Source organism: Pogoniulus pusillus, chromosome Z (assembly GCF_015220805.1).
Source record: "Pogoniulus pusillus isolate bPogPus1 chromosome Z, bPogPus1.pri, whole genome shotgun sequence".
Lineage (NCBI taxonomy): Eukaryota > Metazoa > Chordata > Aves > Piciformes > Lybiidae > Pogoniulus > Pogoniulus pusillus.
In genome coordinates this window covers 113,438,120-113,456,214 of record NC_087309.1, presented here as the reverse complement: position 1 = coordinate 113,456,214, position 18,095 = coordinate 113,438,120, and the positions used below count along the sequence as shown (strand labels likewise).

General features: G+C 43.7%; 1 protein-coding gene across 1 annotated transcript in view; it reads right to left on the bottom strand.

Moving 5' to 3' along the window:
- PPIP5K2 (diphosphoinositol pentakisphosphate kinase 2) overlaps positions 1-18,095 on the bottom strand; it is a 67,251-nt gene that overhangs the window by 37,071 nt on the left and 12,085 nt on the right. Inside the window, exons 2-7 of the mRNA XM_064140914.1 lie at positions 15,412-15,805; positions 13,819-14,014; positions 12,374-12,464; positions 9,398-9,483; positions 892-1,046; positions 176-277 (exon numbers count right to left, since the gene is read on the bottom strand). Of these exons, the coding sequence (XP_063996984.1) occupies positions 176-277; positions 892-1,046; positions 9,398-9,483; positions 12,374-12,464; positions 13,819-14,014; positions 15,412-15,555 (774 nt within the window). The 5' untranslated portion in view covers positions 15,556-15,805. The remainder of the gene's footprint in view (positions 1-175; positions 278-891; positions 1,047-9,397; positions 9,484-12,373; positions 12,465-13,818; positions 14,015-15,411; positions 15,806-18,095) is intronic.

Genomic DNA, 18,095 nt, shown 5'->3' with positions numbered 1-18,095 from the left:
CTCTACATTACAAGTACTGTGTTTACCTGAAGCAGGAATTATTTTTTTATGAACTGTATGAAGACTTCATTAAAATTAATCCCTGACACAACGACACACTTTAATCTCTAAAACTAACAAGCTCTTGGAGTACTTGATTGTTCTAAATATAAGTAAAAATATGCAGTTGTCATACCTTCACATCAGTGCCATCTGTAGGCATGAATTCCTCATAAATATAGGAGCCAGTTTTTCTCACACTGCTTTCAGGGGAGTAAACACTGCTTCTGCTGCCAATCTGAAATGAGTATTTTTCTGTTAAGAAACTCACTAGACTACTGTCTGAGATACTTTAAAACTCCTGCAAATAACACATATATACTGAGAAAATGCTTCTTGTACCAAACAAAGCAAGCAGGTTTTGAACACTGAAAAAAGATTTTCCTAAGTCTAAAAGCATAATGACAGCATATGTTTTTTTACCTACAGGAATAAGCAGTGGGCTGACAATGTACTGTGACAAATACAGGTCTTCTTTCAACTTGCATTCCCTGAAATTAATTTCTCCAATCTGCCACTACTTCTACCAAGTGGGACACGATAAAACAGGACCCAGCTAATGTATGGATAGGCAGCTGTTAGGCATCTACAAGTCTCAAGTTGTGCTGGGGGAGGTCTAGGCTGGATGTTAGGAGGAAATTCTTCACTGAGAGAGTGATTGGCATTGGAATGGGCTGCCCGGGTTGCTGGTGGAGTCATTGTCCCTGAAGGTGTTCAAGAAAAGACTGGATGAGGCACTTAGTGCCATGGACAGGGCATGGTGCTAGGTTGGACTGGATGATCTTGGAGGTCTCTTCCAACCTGGTTGATTCTATAATTCTACAACTACTAGCTTTAGTACAATGTCCTCACCTTCCGAAAGAGCCTCTGGCTCCCGCCTCCAGCAGATGTTGGATAATAAATGTAAACATTGTGGTCCTCAGCACTCACTGGCTTTTCTACAAAAGGCTTTTGGAAGATTTCTCCATTCACCTCCACATGATCTTCTCCTTCAATCAAGTTGCATTCTGAAACAGTGCAAACAACAGAGATGCAATAATATATTCACGGAATGTATTAATGAAATCATTACATTTGGGACAATTTCATGTGGTGAAATGAAAAGACTGCATTGGGCTTTCAGTTCACTAATTTGTTACTTACCGCACAAAGTCAGATGATGATGTGCTGAACATGTCTGCTGTACCACATTATGTTTTATGTTACTTTAAGGCTATGTTGCTTCAGCCCTCTGATCATCTTTGTGGCCCTCCTCTAGACCCTCCCCAATGGGTCCACACCCTTCTTACACTGGGGGCTCCAGGGGTGGACACAGTACTCGAGGTGGGGTCTCACAAGAGCTGAGGGGTAGGATCACATCCTTTGACTTGCCATCCACTGTCATGGTCCAGTGGTGGGTAATTTGTCAGAAGTTAAACTCCCTTGTGTCCTAACTTGTCTGCAGATATCAGAGGGGCTGGGGACAGCTGAGCTTAACACCTGGGTGATGCCCAACTGGACCTTTAATGTGACTAACTTAAAATTCTCAAAAACAGAATTAAGACTGAAATGGAGCCAAGTGCCACAGCAGTTTATTTAACAGTATCTGGTCTATAAGGGGCACACATCATGATCATGGAAGCTGGAGTGATGTGAATGGGGGTGGCGAGTGGGGAGCCATGAGCTGGGGCCAGACAGGATGGCATCGCTCTCTCAGCAGGCAGTGCTGCATGACAGACCTTGAAGGTCCTAGTCTCTAGCTGCTGACCTCTCAGCAACCAATTCTTTACATGTGGCTCCCTCTCAGCTTTTCCCTAGCAGCATTTCTTCATGGCAACTGGTGACCCCCCACCCTGCAGATCATCTCCAAGCAGTTCTCTTATATGTTACTAGCTCGGTAACAGAACTCTGCCCTGGCAAGTGACCCACTCTGGCAGAAGATAACCAAGCAGTTCTCCTAGCCCACCATACTGTGACACCTTTTATACTTTCACATTGTTGCTAAAAACAGCCACCCGTCCTGATTTGACAGTGAAACGCATGCCTGATGCGATCTTCAGGGCTCTAAACTCTGTCACCTCTGCCTCTAGGGAGTCTCTAGAGTCCTAAAGTCCTACCAGGAAGCCTTCTGGGTCCCCAAGTCACTCAGTCCACCCCATGGGGCAAAGGCCAGACTTCCCATACCCCAAACTGTGGAAACCCAAGTGAATAAGAGAAAGGATTAGACTGGAAGGGACCTATGAGGAGAGGCTGAGGGAGCTGGGGGTGTGCAGCCTGGAGGAGGCTCAGGGGTGACCTCATTGCTGTCTACAACTACCTGAAGGGACACTGTAGCCAGGTGGGGGTTGGCCTCTTCTCCTAGGCAACCATCAACAGAACATGGGGACACAGTCTCAAGTTGTGCTGAGGAAGGTCTAGGCTGGATGTTAGGAGGAAGTTCTTCACAGAGAGAGTGATTGGCATTGGAATGGGCTGCCCAGGGAGGTGGTGGAGGCACCGTCCCTGGAGGTGTTCAAGCAAAGCCTGGATGAGGCACTTAGTGCCATGGTCTAGATGACTGGATAGGGCTGGGGGATGGATTGGACTGGATGATCTTGGAGGTCTCTTCCAACCTGGTTGATTCTATGATTCTCAAAGATCATCCAGTTCCAACTCCCTACCACAGGCAGGGACACCTCCCACTAGAACATGCTGCTCAAGGCCTCATTCAACCTGGCCTTGAACACATTCAGGGAGGGAGCAGCCACAACCTCCCTGGGTAACCTCTTCCAGTGTCTCACTATTCTCACTTTAGAGAACTCCTTCCTAACATCTATTTTAAATCTTCCCTCTTCCAGTTTAAACCCATTATCCCTCGTCCTGTCACTACAAGACCTTGTAAATAGTCCCTCCACAGCCTTCCTGTAGGCCCCCTTCAGATGCTGGGAGGTTACTACAAGGTCTTCTCTAAGCCTTCTCTTCTCCAGGCTGATGACTCCCAACTCTTGTCCTCATAGCCCTCTGAGTATCTTTGTGGCCTCCTCTGGACTCACTCCAACAGTTTGATGTCCTTCACGTGCTGGGTTCTCCAGAACTGTAAACAGTCCTCTAGGTGGGAGTCTCATGAGAGCAGAGTAAAGGGGGAGAATCCCCTCCCCTGTGAGAAGAGACTGGTGCCTACCTCTCTAAAACCTTTTTTCAGGTAGTTGTAGAAAGCAATAAGGTCTCCCCTCAATCTCCGTTTTCGCAGACTAAACAGCCCCAGTTCCCTCAGCTGCTCCTCAGAGGACTTGTCCTCCAGGCCCTTCACCAGTTTAGCAGCCCTTCTCTGTAGCCACTCCAGTACCTCAGTGTCTTTCCTGCACTGTGGTGCCCAGAAGTGCACACAATACTCGAGGTGCAGCCTCACCAATGTGGAGTACAGAGGAACAATCACCTCCCAGCTGGCCACACTATTTCCAATACAAGCCATGATGCTGTTGGCCTTCTTGGGCACCTGGGCACACTGCTGCCTCATACTCATCCAACTGTCAGTCAGTACCCCCATGTCCTTTTCTACCACACAGCTCTCCACCCATTCTTCCCCAAGCTTGTAGCATTGCATGGGGTTGTTGTGGCTTAGGTGCAGGACCTGGCCCATGGCCTTCTTGAAGCTCATATAGTTGACCTCAGCCCAGCAGTCCAACCTATCCAGGTCCTTCTGTAGAGCTTCCCTACCCTCAAGCACATCAACACTCCCACCTAATTTTGTGACAACTGCAAACTTATGGAGAGCGCATTCAATCCTCTCATCCAGGTCATTGATAAATTCAACAGGTCTGGTCCCAGTACTGAGCTTTGTGGAACACCACATGAGCACCCAGGGTTTTTCACAGGAGTGCCATCAGAAACCATGTCAAAGGCCTTACAGAAATCCAGGTATACAACACAGAGAGCCTTGCCCTCATCCACTAGGTGGCTCATCTTGTCACAGACAAAATCAGGTTTGTCAGGCAGGACCTGCCCCTCATAAACCCATGCTGCATGCTGACTGGGCCTGGGCACCTGGTTGTCCCATATGTAGTGCTTAAGGGCACTCAAGGGGATCTTCTCCATGACCTTCCCTAGAACCAAGGTCAGACTGACAGGCCTGTAATTCCCCAGATTCTCCCTTCAGCCTTTCTTATAGATGGAAGTTGCATTTGCTGCCCTCCACCAGGACCCACCAGACAGGTAGGACTGATGGTAAATGACAGAAAGAGGATTGTCAAGTACATCTGCTGGGACTTAAACACTGCAGAGAAGAAGCAGTCTAGAAGGTTTCTGCAGTGTGTGGAAGACAACTTTCTATCCCAGCTGTTACGTGAGCCTACCAGGGGTGCAGCTCTGCTTGACCTGCTGCTCACAAACAGAGGCTGGTAGGGGATGTGGTGGTTGGAGGCTGCCTGGGGTCCAGTGACCATGAAATTATAGAGTTTTCAATAGATGGAGAAACCAGGAGGGGCATCAGCAGAACCTCCACACTGGGCTGCCAAAGGGCAGACTTCAGCCTATTTAAGGAACTAACTCAGAAAGTTCCTTGGGAAACAGCTCTTAAAAACAAAGGGGTCCAGGAAGGTTGGACCTGCTTCAAGAGAGAACTCCTGAAGGCACAGGAGCAGCTGTGCCATTGTGCTGGAAGATGAGCTGAGGAGGGAGGCAGCCAGACTGGATGGGCAGGGAGCTGCTGAAGGGATTGAAGATAAAAAAGAGGGTGTATCACCTTTGGAAAAGAGGGGAGGTGTCCCAGGAGAAGTTCAAGGAAGTTGCTAGGTCTTGTAGGAAAAAAATGAGAGGCAAAAGCCCATTTGGAGCTTAGGCTGGGCACTGCTGGTAAGGAGAATAAAAAATGGTTCTGTAAATATTTAAATGGTAAGAGAAGGGCCAAGGACAACCTCCAGTCCTTGTTAGATAGAGAGGGGAATATAGTGACAGCGGATGAGAAAAAGGCAGAGGTGCTTAACACCTTCTTTGCCTCAATCTTCAATAGTGGCACAGGTTGTCTCCAGGACAGCTGGACTCCTGAACTGGCAGATAGAGTCAGGGACCAGTACAGTCCCCCTCTAATCCACGAGGAAGCAGTAAGGGACCTGCTGAGTCACTTGGATCCTCACAAGGCCATGGGACAGAGAGGATCCATCCTAGGGTGCTGAGAGAGGTGGCAGCTGAGCTGGCCAAGTGTGCTAGTTTGAAGCAGGGTAGAATGTTTTGGTGAGAAAAACTAGATCATAGGCTGTGAAAGGAAAACAATGGTGATGTCTCTTCCCTCAGAGTCTTGCTGAACAAGAAGAAAGCAAAACATTAGATAACACTCTTGCCATTTTGTCTTCACTCTGCTTCTGGCTTCAGACTGAGCTGCATCTCCCTAACCTCACCTTCCACTAACTTTGCTTCTTAACCTCTTGGCTGAACCTCTATTCTTCCTTAGGACTGGGTACTTCCCAGAGCCCAGCTGAGTCTAGCTGGGTACTTCTAAAAGTGGGGGGGGGGGGGGGGCGGGGAACACCCAAACCACCACACCAAGCCACTCTTTATCATTTATCAGCAGTCCTGGCTCACTGGAGGGGTCCCCAAAGACTGGAAGCTGCCAATGTGATGCCCATCCACAAGAAGGGCTGGAAGGAATAACCAGGAAATTCCAGACCTGTGAGCCTGACCTCAGTGCCAGGCAAGGTCATGGAACAGGTCATCTTGGGTGTCATCACAAAGCACCTACAGGATGGCCAAGGGATCAGGCCCAGCCAGCACAGGTTTAGGAAGGGCAGGTCCTGCCTCACCAACCTGATCTCCTTTTATGATCAGGTTCCCTGCCTGGTGAATATGGGGCAGGCTGTGGATGTAGTCTACTTGGACTTCAGCAAAGCCTTTGACACTGTCTGCCACAAGAAGCTCCTGGCCAAGCTGGCAGCTCATGGCTTGGACAGATTCACTCTGATATCGATCAAGAACTGGCTGGAAGGCAGAGTCCAGGGAGTGGTGGTGAATGGTGCCACATCCAGTTAGCAGCTGTCACTAGTGGTGTTCCCCAAGGATCAGACCTGGGCCCAGTTCTGTTCAACATCTTTACTGATGATCTGGATGAGGGGATTGAGTCCAGCATCAGTAAGTTTGCAGATGACACCAAGCTAGGAGCAGGTGTGTATCTGTTAGAGGTTAGAAGGGCCCTGCAGAGAGACCTTGACAGCCTGGATGGGAGGGCTGAGGCCAATGGGATGAGATTTAACAGGGCCAATTGCAGGGTTTTACCCTTTGGCCACAACAACCCCAAGCAGCATTATAGGCTAAGGACAGAGTGGCTGGAGAGCAGCCAGGAGGAAAGGGACCTGGGGGTACTGGTAGATAGTAGCTGAAGATGAGCCAGCAGTGTGTCCAGGTGGCCAAGAGAGCCAATGGCATCCTGGCCTGCATCAGGAACAGTGTGGCCAGCAGGACAAAGAAGGTTATTCGTGCCCTGTACTCAGCACTGGTCAGGCCACACCTTGAGTGCTGTGTCCAGTTCTGGGCCCCTCAACTCAAGATGTTGAGATGCTGGAATGTGTCCAGAAAAGGGCAACAAAGTTGGTGAGGGGCCTGGAGCACAAACCCTATGAGTTGAGGCTGAGGGAGCTGGGGGTGCTTAGCCTGGAGAAGAGGAGGCTCAGGGGTGACCTCATTGCTGACTACAACTACCTGAAGGGAGGCTGTAACCAGGTGGGGTTGGTCTCTTCTCACAGGCAACCATCAAGAGAAGAAGGGGACACAGTCTCAAGTTGTGCCAGGGGAGGTATAGGATGAATGTCAGGAGGAAGTTGTTGGCAGAGAGAGTGACTGGCATTGGAATGGGCTGCCCAGGGAGGTGGTGGAGTCAACAGCCCTGGTGGTGTTCAAGAAAAGACTGGACGAGGCACATAGTGCCATGTTGTAGCTGACTGGGTGCTAGGTTGGACTGGATGATCTTGGAGGTCTCTTCCAACCTGGCTGATTCTATCTATGATTCTATGATCAGTCAGCTCCTTCAGTACCCTTGGGTACAACCAACACAGCCACCGCATAAATGGTGTGGCAGGCCACTGACCATCTCCTTTTGTATTGCAAAGTCTCACTCTGCCCCTCCTTGTATTCCAGCTCAGGGATGTGGGTGACTAGGGAACAGATAGTTCTTCTCCAAGGCTGGGGCAAAGATGGTATTAAGTACCTCAGCCTTTTCCTCATCCTTTGCTACTGTTACCCCATGCACCCAGTAAAGGATGATGATTCTCTCCAGTCCTTTTGTTTTTAATGTACTGTACAGCCTTAACCTTCCATGGGTAGTGACCTTGAACCTGACCCTAGGTGGTCCTGATCCTTCCCCAGGGGTGGGTCTGAACACTACCAGGTGATGGTTAGCCCACTCCCCCTTCCTGACTAAAGATCCATAAAAGCAGGGGGACTTCCTGTTTTGCTCTCTCTCTGCCCTCCCTGCCTCCCTGCTTACCACCATCACCATCCTGTTCCTGGTTCTCTTTGTTTTACCACGTGGCCATCACCCATGAGGTGGACAAAGCCATCACCATCAAAATCTGGTTGTATTTACACATTTTGTATTTGGTTTTTTTTTTCCTTCCCTATACCTTTGTAACTTGCCCACCTCAGATATCTTTTTAATTTATTGTTAAACTTTTCTTCTTTTTGACTTCCAAATCACAGTGAGATTATTTATTTGGCTGTGCTTACCTTCCCTCCCTACATCTAATTCCTTTCCTTTGGGAAAGAAGGGGGAAGAGGGAAAGGCACTCTAAAAACATCTTACTGGTTCTATCAAATATATTTGAGTCTCTGGGAATTTAAACTGGAATAGAGACATGTATTTATAGAAACACTTTTTGCTGTCTTTAACAGCAGTAGCTAGGTTGAGTTCTAACTGGGCTCTGGCCCTCCTGATTTTCTCCCTGCATAACCTCATGACATCTCTCTAATCCTCCTTAGAGGTCTGACCCCTCTTCCAAAGGCCATAAACTCTTTGACAAGACTGACTTAGATCCCTGTATCTTTGTTACCTCCTTTTTTGAAAATCTGGGCTATGTTTCCCCGTTTCCAAAAGTCAGTGGGAACTTCACCAGACTGCCATGTCTTTTCAAATATGAGGGAAAGTGGCTTTGCAACTTCATCAGCTAGTTCCCTGAGGGTCCACAGATGGATCTCATCAAACTCCATGGACTTGCACACCTTCAGGTTCATTAGAAGGTCTCGAAGACAGACTACTCTTACAGTGGGCAGATGTGCTAGTCTGAAGCAGGGTAGAATGTTTTGGTGAGAAGAACTAGATCACAGGCTGTGAAAGGAAAACAATGGTGATGTCTGCTTCCCTCAGAAGTCTCGCTAAGCAGTTTGGGAAGAAGAAATTAAAACATTAGATAACACTCTTGCCATTTTTCACTCTTTCTGCCTTGGGCTGCTGACTGAGTTGCATCTCCCTAACCTCACCTTCCATGCGGCCTAACCCACCTTTGCTTCTTAACCTCTTGGCTGAACCTCTATTCTTCCTTAGGACTGGGGTAAGGTTGAGAGGGGCAGGGGGAAGGTGCAGGGGTGGTTGAGAGCCCCTCCTGGGGACTCAGGTTTCTGGGAGGGGAGTTGTGTTTCTGTATTACCTTTTACCTTGTATATGTCTGTATATGATTGTATATACTGTAAATATCTGCTTGTATATTGTGCTGCTGTAAATAAGCAGCTTCATTTATATTCCCACAGCCAACTGAGCCTAGTCTGGGTGCTTCATAAAGTGTGGGGGAGTGGGAAACACCCAAACCATCACAGCAGATCTTCATTCTTCCAGTCCCTGTCCCTGCTTCTGCAACACTGATGGTGCAGTTAGATTTGCTTGGACTAAATTTCCCTTATATTTGCCTATGCTTAGAAGGGATTCAGTAGCTTGACCTATTTATGTCAATATTACTTTCTCAAGTAAAATTACTAATTACTGTGGATAATGTAGCATTATCGATGCTACTGTTTTTAGTGATGTATTATAATTCCAGCTTGACTGTGGAAGTTCTTGTATTTTACCTGTTCTGTGGTGGCTGTAAGAGGACTGTCACTCCAAGCTTCACAAACAAACTGTAGTCTGCTTGGTGGGGACCAAAGCAGCTGTGTTATGTTTTGAATTTGTGATGAAAACAGTCATGATGGTTTTTGTTATTGCTGAACAGCCCTTACACAGCCTTGATACCTTTTCTGTTTGACAGACTGCTCCCACAGTCAGTAGGGGTTAACTCACAACTATATTTTAAATACTAGAAGAGACATCCTCTACACAACCAAATTAATTGCCAAGCAAGTAAAAATGAACTTTTCTCTCTTTATGTATTGTTCTCCATCTGAAACAGAGATGCCAACTCTTGAAACATTAGACAACACTTTTTACCTTGGGGATTGTTTGGGTCACGGTTCAGAACTGCATAGCGAGGAAGTAAAATGCCTTCAGCTTTCAGAATACCGTACACTTCTCTCCTGGAAGAACAGAAGTTGCACAATAAGACAGCAAATCCTACCAATACTTGTATTTTACAGTCCAAGAGTAAAGAAGGAGAAAACACTTGCAAATACTTCTTTTTAAAATCACATTAAGATTACATACACAGAACATAATTTATTAACATAACGCTTTAAATGTCACCAACACAGCTGTATCCTTGCAGTGATTTCATCAATACAATTAAAAATGTAATTTGCAATGCCAGCCTTATTCTGTCCATTCCGGCAGTGCAACAAGGAAACCCCAGCCTCTCCCACTCAATTCAATGTCAGGGCCAGCAATAGATGACTGGACCTTCAAGAGGGATATCATTGGAGAGACAGTACAACAGGACATAAGCAATCTAAGAGGTTCCTGGAATGCTTCAATGATAACTTCCTTCTACAAGTGATAGAGGAGCTAACAAGGAGAGGTTCTATGCAGACTTTGTTTTCACCAACAAGTAGGGGCTGGCAGGGAATGTAAAGCTCAAGGGCAGCACTGGCTGCAATAATCATGAAATGGAGCAGTTCAAGATTCCTAGGGCAGTGAGGACAGGGCACAGGAAGCTCACAGCTCTGGACTTCAGAAGATCGGACTTCAGACTCTTTTGAGACCCATTTGATGTCGGTGAAAGTCTGCGGCCAGAGTAACAACATCTACCAGTGTGGTTAAATTGTCCTCCCTTTATTGTGGCAATACAGTGTCTTTTTTGCCAAACTTAGAGCAGGTGTATTCAGCTAGCTTAACTGAGATTGGTACATGTGGAAGGCACAGATAGGTTAAGGCTATGCATGAGACACAGACAGGTTAAGATTTAAAGCAAACATTTATGGGGCCAGCCTCCTGCGGTCAGCAGATCCTGCCCCCTTGCAGCTGGACGTGGAGGCTGTTTCATCAACTCAGTTCCTGCCTCTGAGATGGGCTCAAGGACACTCTTCACAGCATGAGTTGCTCATGTTTGTCAAATCATGTCCTCTGTCAGCAAGAAATGCATCCACAGTTTGATAGAGTTGTATGAGATAAAAATGTGGAAGGAAATGGAGCTCCAGAAGAATATCCAAGAATCACCTCCTCAAAGCTTAGGAACAATGCATCCCAACAAGAAGCAAGTCAGGGGAAAATGCCAGAAAGCATACATGGAGGAACAGGGAGATCCTGAAATAAACCCAAACACAAAAAGGAAGCTTGCACAGAGTAGAAGGAATGACCTGGAAGTAATACACACTGTCAGCAGCAGCCCCTAGTGAGCAGATTAGGAAAGCCAAAGCCCCGACAATTGAATCTGGTCAGGGACATCAAGAGCAACACGAAAAAAATCTTCTACAGATATACCAGTGATGAAAGGTATGAGTAGGGAAAATCTGGGCAGTCTCCAAAACTAAACAGGAGATCTGGTTACCTGGGATATGGAGAAGGCTTAGGTACTCAGTGATTAATTCTTTTTGGCCTCAATCTTTATTGGCAAGGGCTTCAGCCACACCACCCAAGTAACAGAAGACAAAGGCAGGAACTGGAAGAATGAAAAACTGCCAACTGTATGAGAAGATTTAGTTTGAGATCATCTAAAGAGCCTGAAGATGCATAAGTCCATGGGATCTGACAAGGTGCACCTGTGGGTCCTAAGGTAACTGGCAGATGAAGTTGCTAAGCCACTATCCATCATAGCTGAGAAGAATAACTCCCATTTGGTGAATGGGGGGAAAAAGGAAAGCCCAGAGGCAAGATCACGGAGCGGATCCTCTTGGAAGCCATGCTCAGGCACACACTAAACAAGGAGGTGACTGATGACGGGCAACATGGCAGTGTTCTCTGAGGGCAAACTATGTGTGACAAAATTGGTGGCTGCCTGCAAACAGGTTACATCACTGGTGGATAGGAAAAGAGCAAATAATATCATCTAACAAGACTTGTGCAAAATATATGACACTGTCTGGTACAACATCCTTGACTCTAAACTGGAGGCATGGATTTGACAGCTGGATCATCTGGTGGATAAGGAATTAGCTGGATGGTCACACTCAAAATGTTGCAGTTGATGGCCAGACATCTGAGTGGAGACCAGTTGCAAGTGGCCTTCCTCAGGGTGGGTGGTACTGAGTTCAGAACTGTTCAACATCTGTGCTGGGGACATGGACAGCGTGATTAAGTGTACCCTTGATGCATTTGTTGAAGGTATCAAGCTGCGTGGTGTGGCACGCTGGATGGAAGGAATGCCATCCAGAGGGACCTTGATGGGTTTGAGAAATGGACTTGTGCAAACCTCATGAAGGTCAACGAGGATGAGTGTTATCTTGTTAAAGATTACTAAGATGAATGGTTGAAAAAGTTTATATGGGACAGCACCTAAAGCCATCCAAAATCACAAGTCATTTCTCTATTCAGAAGGCTCCACTGTTTATGTATTTTGCTCACTATTGTTTTGTTAATACTTGTTATGCATGACTGCAGCTCCAAAAGAAAACTCTCTCTGAACAACCACATAATCTTTGAACACCAACAGCTCCCATAAGTATTCACTTAACAGGAAAACCCACAATCTCTTTTAAGTCACAAGTTCTCCCATTAGAGGAGGTTGTACAGTTGCCATACAGACCTACGATATATGTATTTTCAGAGTTTAAATTCTGCTGTTCTCTAAGCTTTACAGAAATACACCTTGCTAAATCTTTTTATGTCTAAATATATGCTGTAAATTAAAAAAGCCCACACCTAAAGATGTATCCCAGAAAACTATGCATACATTAATGAACTGTAACATGGACTGTAAATAGATTTATTTAGACTATTGTGCAATACACAGAACTTTTACTATGCAATAACAACAGATTCTCAGTCTCCACCTTAAAAGTAGTTTATTCCTAACAGGAAGTTAGTATTACTTACCTGTCTTGTATGTGATACTGCATATTCAAGTCATTGATTATGAATGGATTCCTGAGTTTTGCATAGGCAACTGCTTTGTCCAGTGGAAATCCTAAAATAATTAAGCCAATTAAATTAAGACACAACACCAGTAAACTGCTTGAAATCTTCATAGTCAAGCTTTAGAGGACATCAGGAAGTAATGCCTAAGTAGGAGGATGCTCCCTCAAATAGTGACATCCCTAACATCAGCTTAAGAAGATCATGCAGCCAGGAGGAAAGGGACCTGGGGCTACTGATAGATAGTAGGCTGAAGATGAGCCAGCAGTGTGCCCAGGTGGCCAAGAGAGGCAGTGGCATCCTGGCCTGCATCAGGAACAGTGTGGCCAGTAGGACAAGGGAGGTTATTCTGCCCCTGTACTCAACACTGGTCAGGCCACACCTTGAGTGCTGTGTCCAGTTCTGGGCTCCTCAATTCAAGAGAGATGTTGAGGTGCTGGAAGGTGTCCAGAGAAGGGCAACAAAGCTGGTGAGAGGCCTGGAACACAAACCCTATGAGGAGAGGCTGAGGGAGCTGGGGGTGTTTAGTCTAGAGAAGAGGAGGCTCAGGACTGGCCTCATTGCTGTCTACAACTACCTGAAGGGAAGTTCTAGCCAGGTGGGGGTTGGCCTCTTCTCCCAGGCAACCAGCAATAGAACAAGGGGACACAGTCTCAAGTTGTGCGGGGGTAAGTACAGGCTGGATGTTAGGAGGAAGTTGTTGGCAGAGAGAGTGATTGGCATTGGAATGGGCTGCCCAGGGAGGTGGTGGAGTCACTGTCTCTGGAAGTCTTCAAGAAAAGACTTGATGGGGCACTTAGTGCCATGGTCTGGTTGACTGGATGGGGCTGGGGGATAGGTTGGACCGGATGATCTTGGAGGTCTCTTTCAACCTGGTTGATTCTATGATTCTACGATTCTATGACTCTACAGCCTAATTTCACCATAGGCAGCCTAAAGTAGTGGTCCCATTTCCAGCACCTTCCCCCTTCCTTCATGTGGCCTATACTTCTATAGGAACAGAACTAATGCTTTTACTGCCTCTACTTGAAAATACAACTTGCAGCTTCAAACTACTTATCTTTAGTTCACTGTCCAACCTCACAAGTCTTTAGCACAGATACATCAACAAGTGTCCAGACACCTAACACTTCCCTCAAGAAAGTAGCATGCCTTCACAGATATTGCATCAAGTAAGTATTAGATCACCATTTCCACTGGCTACACATCTACTAGTGGAATGGCAATTTTAAATAGCATGTCAGACAGGACTTTCTCTTAAAAGTCATTTGAATTATATTAACCAAGACAAATTAATTTCCTAGGAAAATAAATTGAACTAAAACGCAAAAAAAAATGGAAAGATACTCTAACCACTTAAAATATTATTTAGATTTCAAAAATATTTGTAGTATCATAGGATTTACCTTTAGAATGAAAAGAAATGAGACAGTCACATAAAGGCCAGTTTTCTACTGGCTCATTCAAAATGACATCCTCTTCAAATATTACCACAGTTATGTACTTAAACATGGAGAGGCGTTCGAGAATTTCTTTCATTGGTTTGGACTTAGATTTCTTAGCCATTGAACAAATCCCCACAGCGATCTGTCTTTCTGGTGGCTGAAGAGGGGGAGAAAAAAACCCAATTATTAAGGTTTTTTGGAACATGACAAGGTTTTAGCAACAGAAGATATTTTCTGTTGAAATTCTGCACTATCTTTGGTTCAGTGTTCAAATGCCTAAATTGCTAGCAGGTAACAAAATGCACCACTGACAATATGCTGCACTGTGTCCCTATGAAAAATCCCAGAAAGCTAAACCATTCAATAGCTCTACACTACTTTTGTTTTAGAAACAAATTTATGAGATCAAAATCTAAGTCAGAAATGTTTAATCAAATAAATCACACCTCCAATTTACTCTTAAATTAACTAATTTTTAAACTGTTTAATTTTTCTACATCTACAAAGCATCTTGTTAGCAAATATATAAATTAATTAAGAAATGGAAAACTAGTAAACAAGAAAATATTATTCTAGACTTCTGAGATATTTTGTGCATAGGCAGTTTCACTTTTAGTCTGTATTCTCTGTATTTTCTTTCATGTTCTAAGCCTTAAAGAATTTCCTAAGCACAACAGTCCATGTCCTGCTGTTTAAAAAGAATCAAAAAATCCCTCTCCAGAGCAATCCTTTATTTCAACCTTCCCTTGCTAAAATACACTGAATAAATTGAGCTGTCTAAGCTCCTAATTTTGCACCACTTCTCTGCACATGCAAGTTAAACAGGATGAAGTCTTTTATTAACACTTCCTTGCATGTAATTTTTTTTACACAGGCTTGTAATCAATGAATATTTTAACTGACAATTCCTGAAAGCGAACTGCAAAATACAGCTAAAAAAAAATAAAGGCACAGTACAAAGACTCAAGTTTGGCTTAAACTAAAAATCGATAATCACAGTGCTAAAATACAACTCAGAACACTCTGCAAGGATAATAAACTACAGTGTAACTTAAAATAAACTTAGCATGCACTTTTTATAAACCAAGACAAGGAAGAAGAATGAAAACATGTCAGATCTTAATGAAAACTAGTAAAGAAAAAAAAAAAGGCTAAGTCTGTTCAAACTGATAAACCAAAAAAGTGAACTCTGCAATGGTTGACAACACATAGAAAGAAAAATCTTTGATGATATTTTTTGCAACTAATCATCCAATTAAATGAAATGAAGGCTTCAGCCATTAAGCTTATTCCCAGAATTCAAATAAAGTCTGCAAAACTGGCACATCAACATCACCTGCTCCATATTAAGACCAAGCACACCTACTTTGTCAAGGTATACTTGCTTTACATTCTGCATCTCCAAACATAAACTCAAATATTGTTGTCTAAGCATGAAAAATTTCCCCCCACAGAACATAATTTCAGTATTAGAATTCTGTTATTTAAAGTATTTTAAAGTAAAATAATGCTAGAAAACACAGGGTAGTACACACATGCTCTTACAGTACATACAGAGTCATACTCTTCCTCTTCTTCTTCCCCATGATCATAGAAGTGCTCATAATCTGTAGATCTGGCTGAATCAAATAATTCTTCTCCATCTTCTCCACCCACGAAGAATCTAGGAGGATCACTCTCTGTTGCATTAACAGACATGATTACAAGATTGGGAAAAATCTATGTAGAAATTGCAGGTACTCTGGAAGCTAAGATACTGGGCATGTTTCCTTCTGTGCTGGGAACACGAAAGTCCCCTGCTCGTGGATGTTGTTTGTGTAGTATTGCCACTATGATGACGTTGTCTGCCAGACACTGTTTAACTGGTATCATCTGGTCATTATTGGTTTACTGCTCCAAGAAGCCCACAACAGGTTACTGCTTCCCTGAGATCATGTAACTTTTTAACCTAAAAGAAATATGCAAACAACAAAAACAAACAAACAACAAAAAAAAAAAATAATCACATTTTACAAAGGCACACACACAAAAAAAGTCCTTCTCATTTAGAAAAGGAATTTGGACATTTACATACCTCTGAGCAAAGCATGACAAACAGAACCATGCAAGCTACAATCCCTCTACTTTTACCCACTTGTTTACAGCAAGGGAGATAATTACAAAAGATTTTCAAACTTCTGATGTGGACATTTTAAATATAGACAATATAATGCACAAAAGCAAAAAAGCATCAAATCCATTTTTTCCTAACAACATGGTTAGAGGCGTGGAATATATATATATATATATATATATGTATATGTGTGCATATATATATATTTTTTTTGTACCAAAATTACAACAAAAGTCTTCTCCAGTATTAGTGATATTTAATTCACCATCAGCTGTTTTTTCTTCCCAAAAGTTTCCTGATCAGATGGCAAACAGATAAAAATGCTAATGAAAACTACAAAGCCTCCACTAAGAGTATTCTTAAATAGAAACCTATTATTTCAGAAACACTGAATCTTCAGTGTGAAAGCAGAGCATACCTGCCAGCTTGGCACTTGCTTATTTATTTTCAATAAAGACCTGCTTTGTTTTCATACTGAAAAATGGCATTTAGGGAGATGTACACTACTGTTGCTTTTTGGCAAAAGTATTTCAAAGCACAAATTGTACCAGTGAACACACACTGCACTCTACTAACCAGCAGTGAACATAAAATCTGGGCCAAATAACTTGTGTCCACAACAGGCTCAAAGCTCAATATTCTGTTGTTCCAACTCAGTAACTGTTCCTGCTCTATGCTGAGTATGACTTCATGCCATTAATTATAATACATTATTCTGACTTAGAAAATTAATAGGCAGCTACTTGTTTAGAAGTTCAATTTAGGTTATTAGTCAGATCATTAGGTAATTGCTATTCAACAACAATGCCTCAGCAGAACTGAATTTGTCTTTCAATATCTGACAAAATTATTTTGGCTCTTCCATGAACTAAATGAAGCAACAGTAAATTCCCAAGGGTGAGCAACCATTCAGCTTCTTGTGAAAATGGTAAACAGAGTAAAAGTTACCCAGAAGTAATCCGTCCTAAGTCAAAGAGCAATGGGATAAGCTTGGGTAAACAACACTGTTCCAGATCCTGAAGCCAAAGCACAAACAACAGATATATAGGGATCCTGGAGTGACAGACAAATTAATTTCTTAAACATATTTGTTGTATGTGTTTGCTGTCCTTCAATTTTGCTAATGAAAAATTATTTTCTCTTAGAACATGAAACTTCAGCCACCTGTCCTTCAAGCCACAAGAATTAAACTAAACTCTGAACATGTAATTCATCTTGCTTACATGGGAGTCAGAAGTTAGGTATTGAGATAAATCATTCCTGTTTATGACTTGGTGAAGAAAGCCAGTTTTCCAGATCCTATTTCTAGTAATCTTTGGAAAGGCAGATGTTATTACCAACACATACTGGCAACTAATAGACAGTTCTTACATTTTATTTAAACCAACAAAGATCCCTAAAAACTGTCAAAGCTTGAAAAATTTAACAGATCTTGCACCAGCTTCCCTCCCCCCTCCACCCAAATTCAGTAAACTGGAAACAAGTATTTCTACAGCTTTTTAAAACCTCATGTTTTCTCATAAAGAAGGAAAAGCAACCACTTGAAGCAGATAAGGATGAGGTCATCAAAAGAGGGCTTTTAAGCTTTCTTTCTTCTACCTACATCTGTAGTGCACATTGTGAGAGCAGCAGAAGTTGTGAAGTTCATGTGCAACTAATAAATGGTTATTTTCAGGATCTCTGGTACTACCTGAGTCTCTCTAACCGTAACTGGTTACTTCTAAAGAAGTAGAAAGTATACAAGTAACAACTGAAGGGAAAACGCAACCTATTTGCCTACAAATGACACAAAGACACAACCTGACAAATTTAATTCCCTAACAAACCTACCTGGAATTCAGGGGTTTTCTACATTTGTAACTCAAGAAGGCTCTGCTAAGGCAAGTGGAAAACAAAGCAAAGGTGGCTGGTGGTAATCAGCAATGGCTTCACCAAGGGCAAATCATGCCTGACAAATATGGTGGTTTTTTATGGTGAAGTCACACCAACAGCAGATAAGGGAAGGGCAACTGATACAATCTACCTGGACCTGAGTAAGGTGTCTGACTCTGTCCCACATGACATCCTGGGCATCAAACTGGAAAAGCATGGACTTGATAGGTGGATCACTCACTAAATAAGGAAT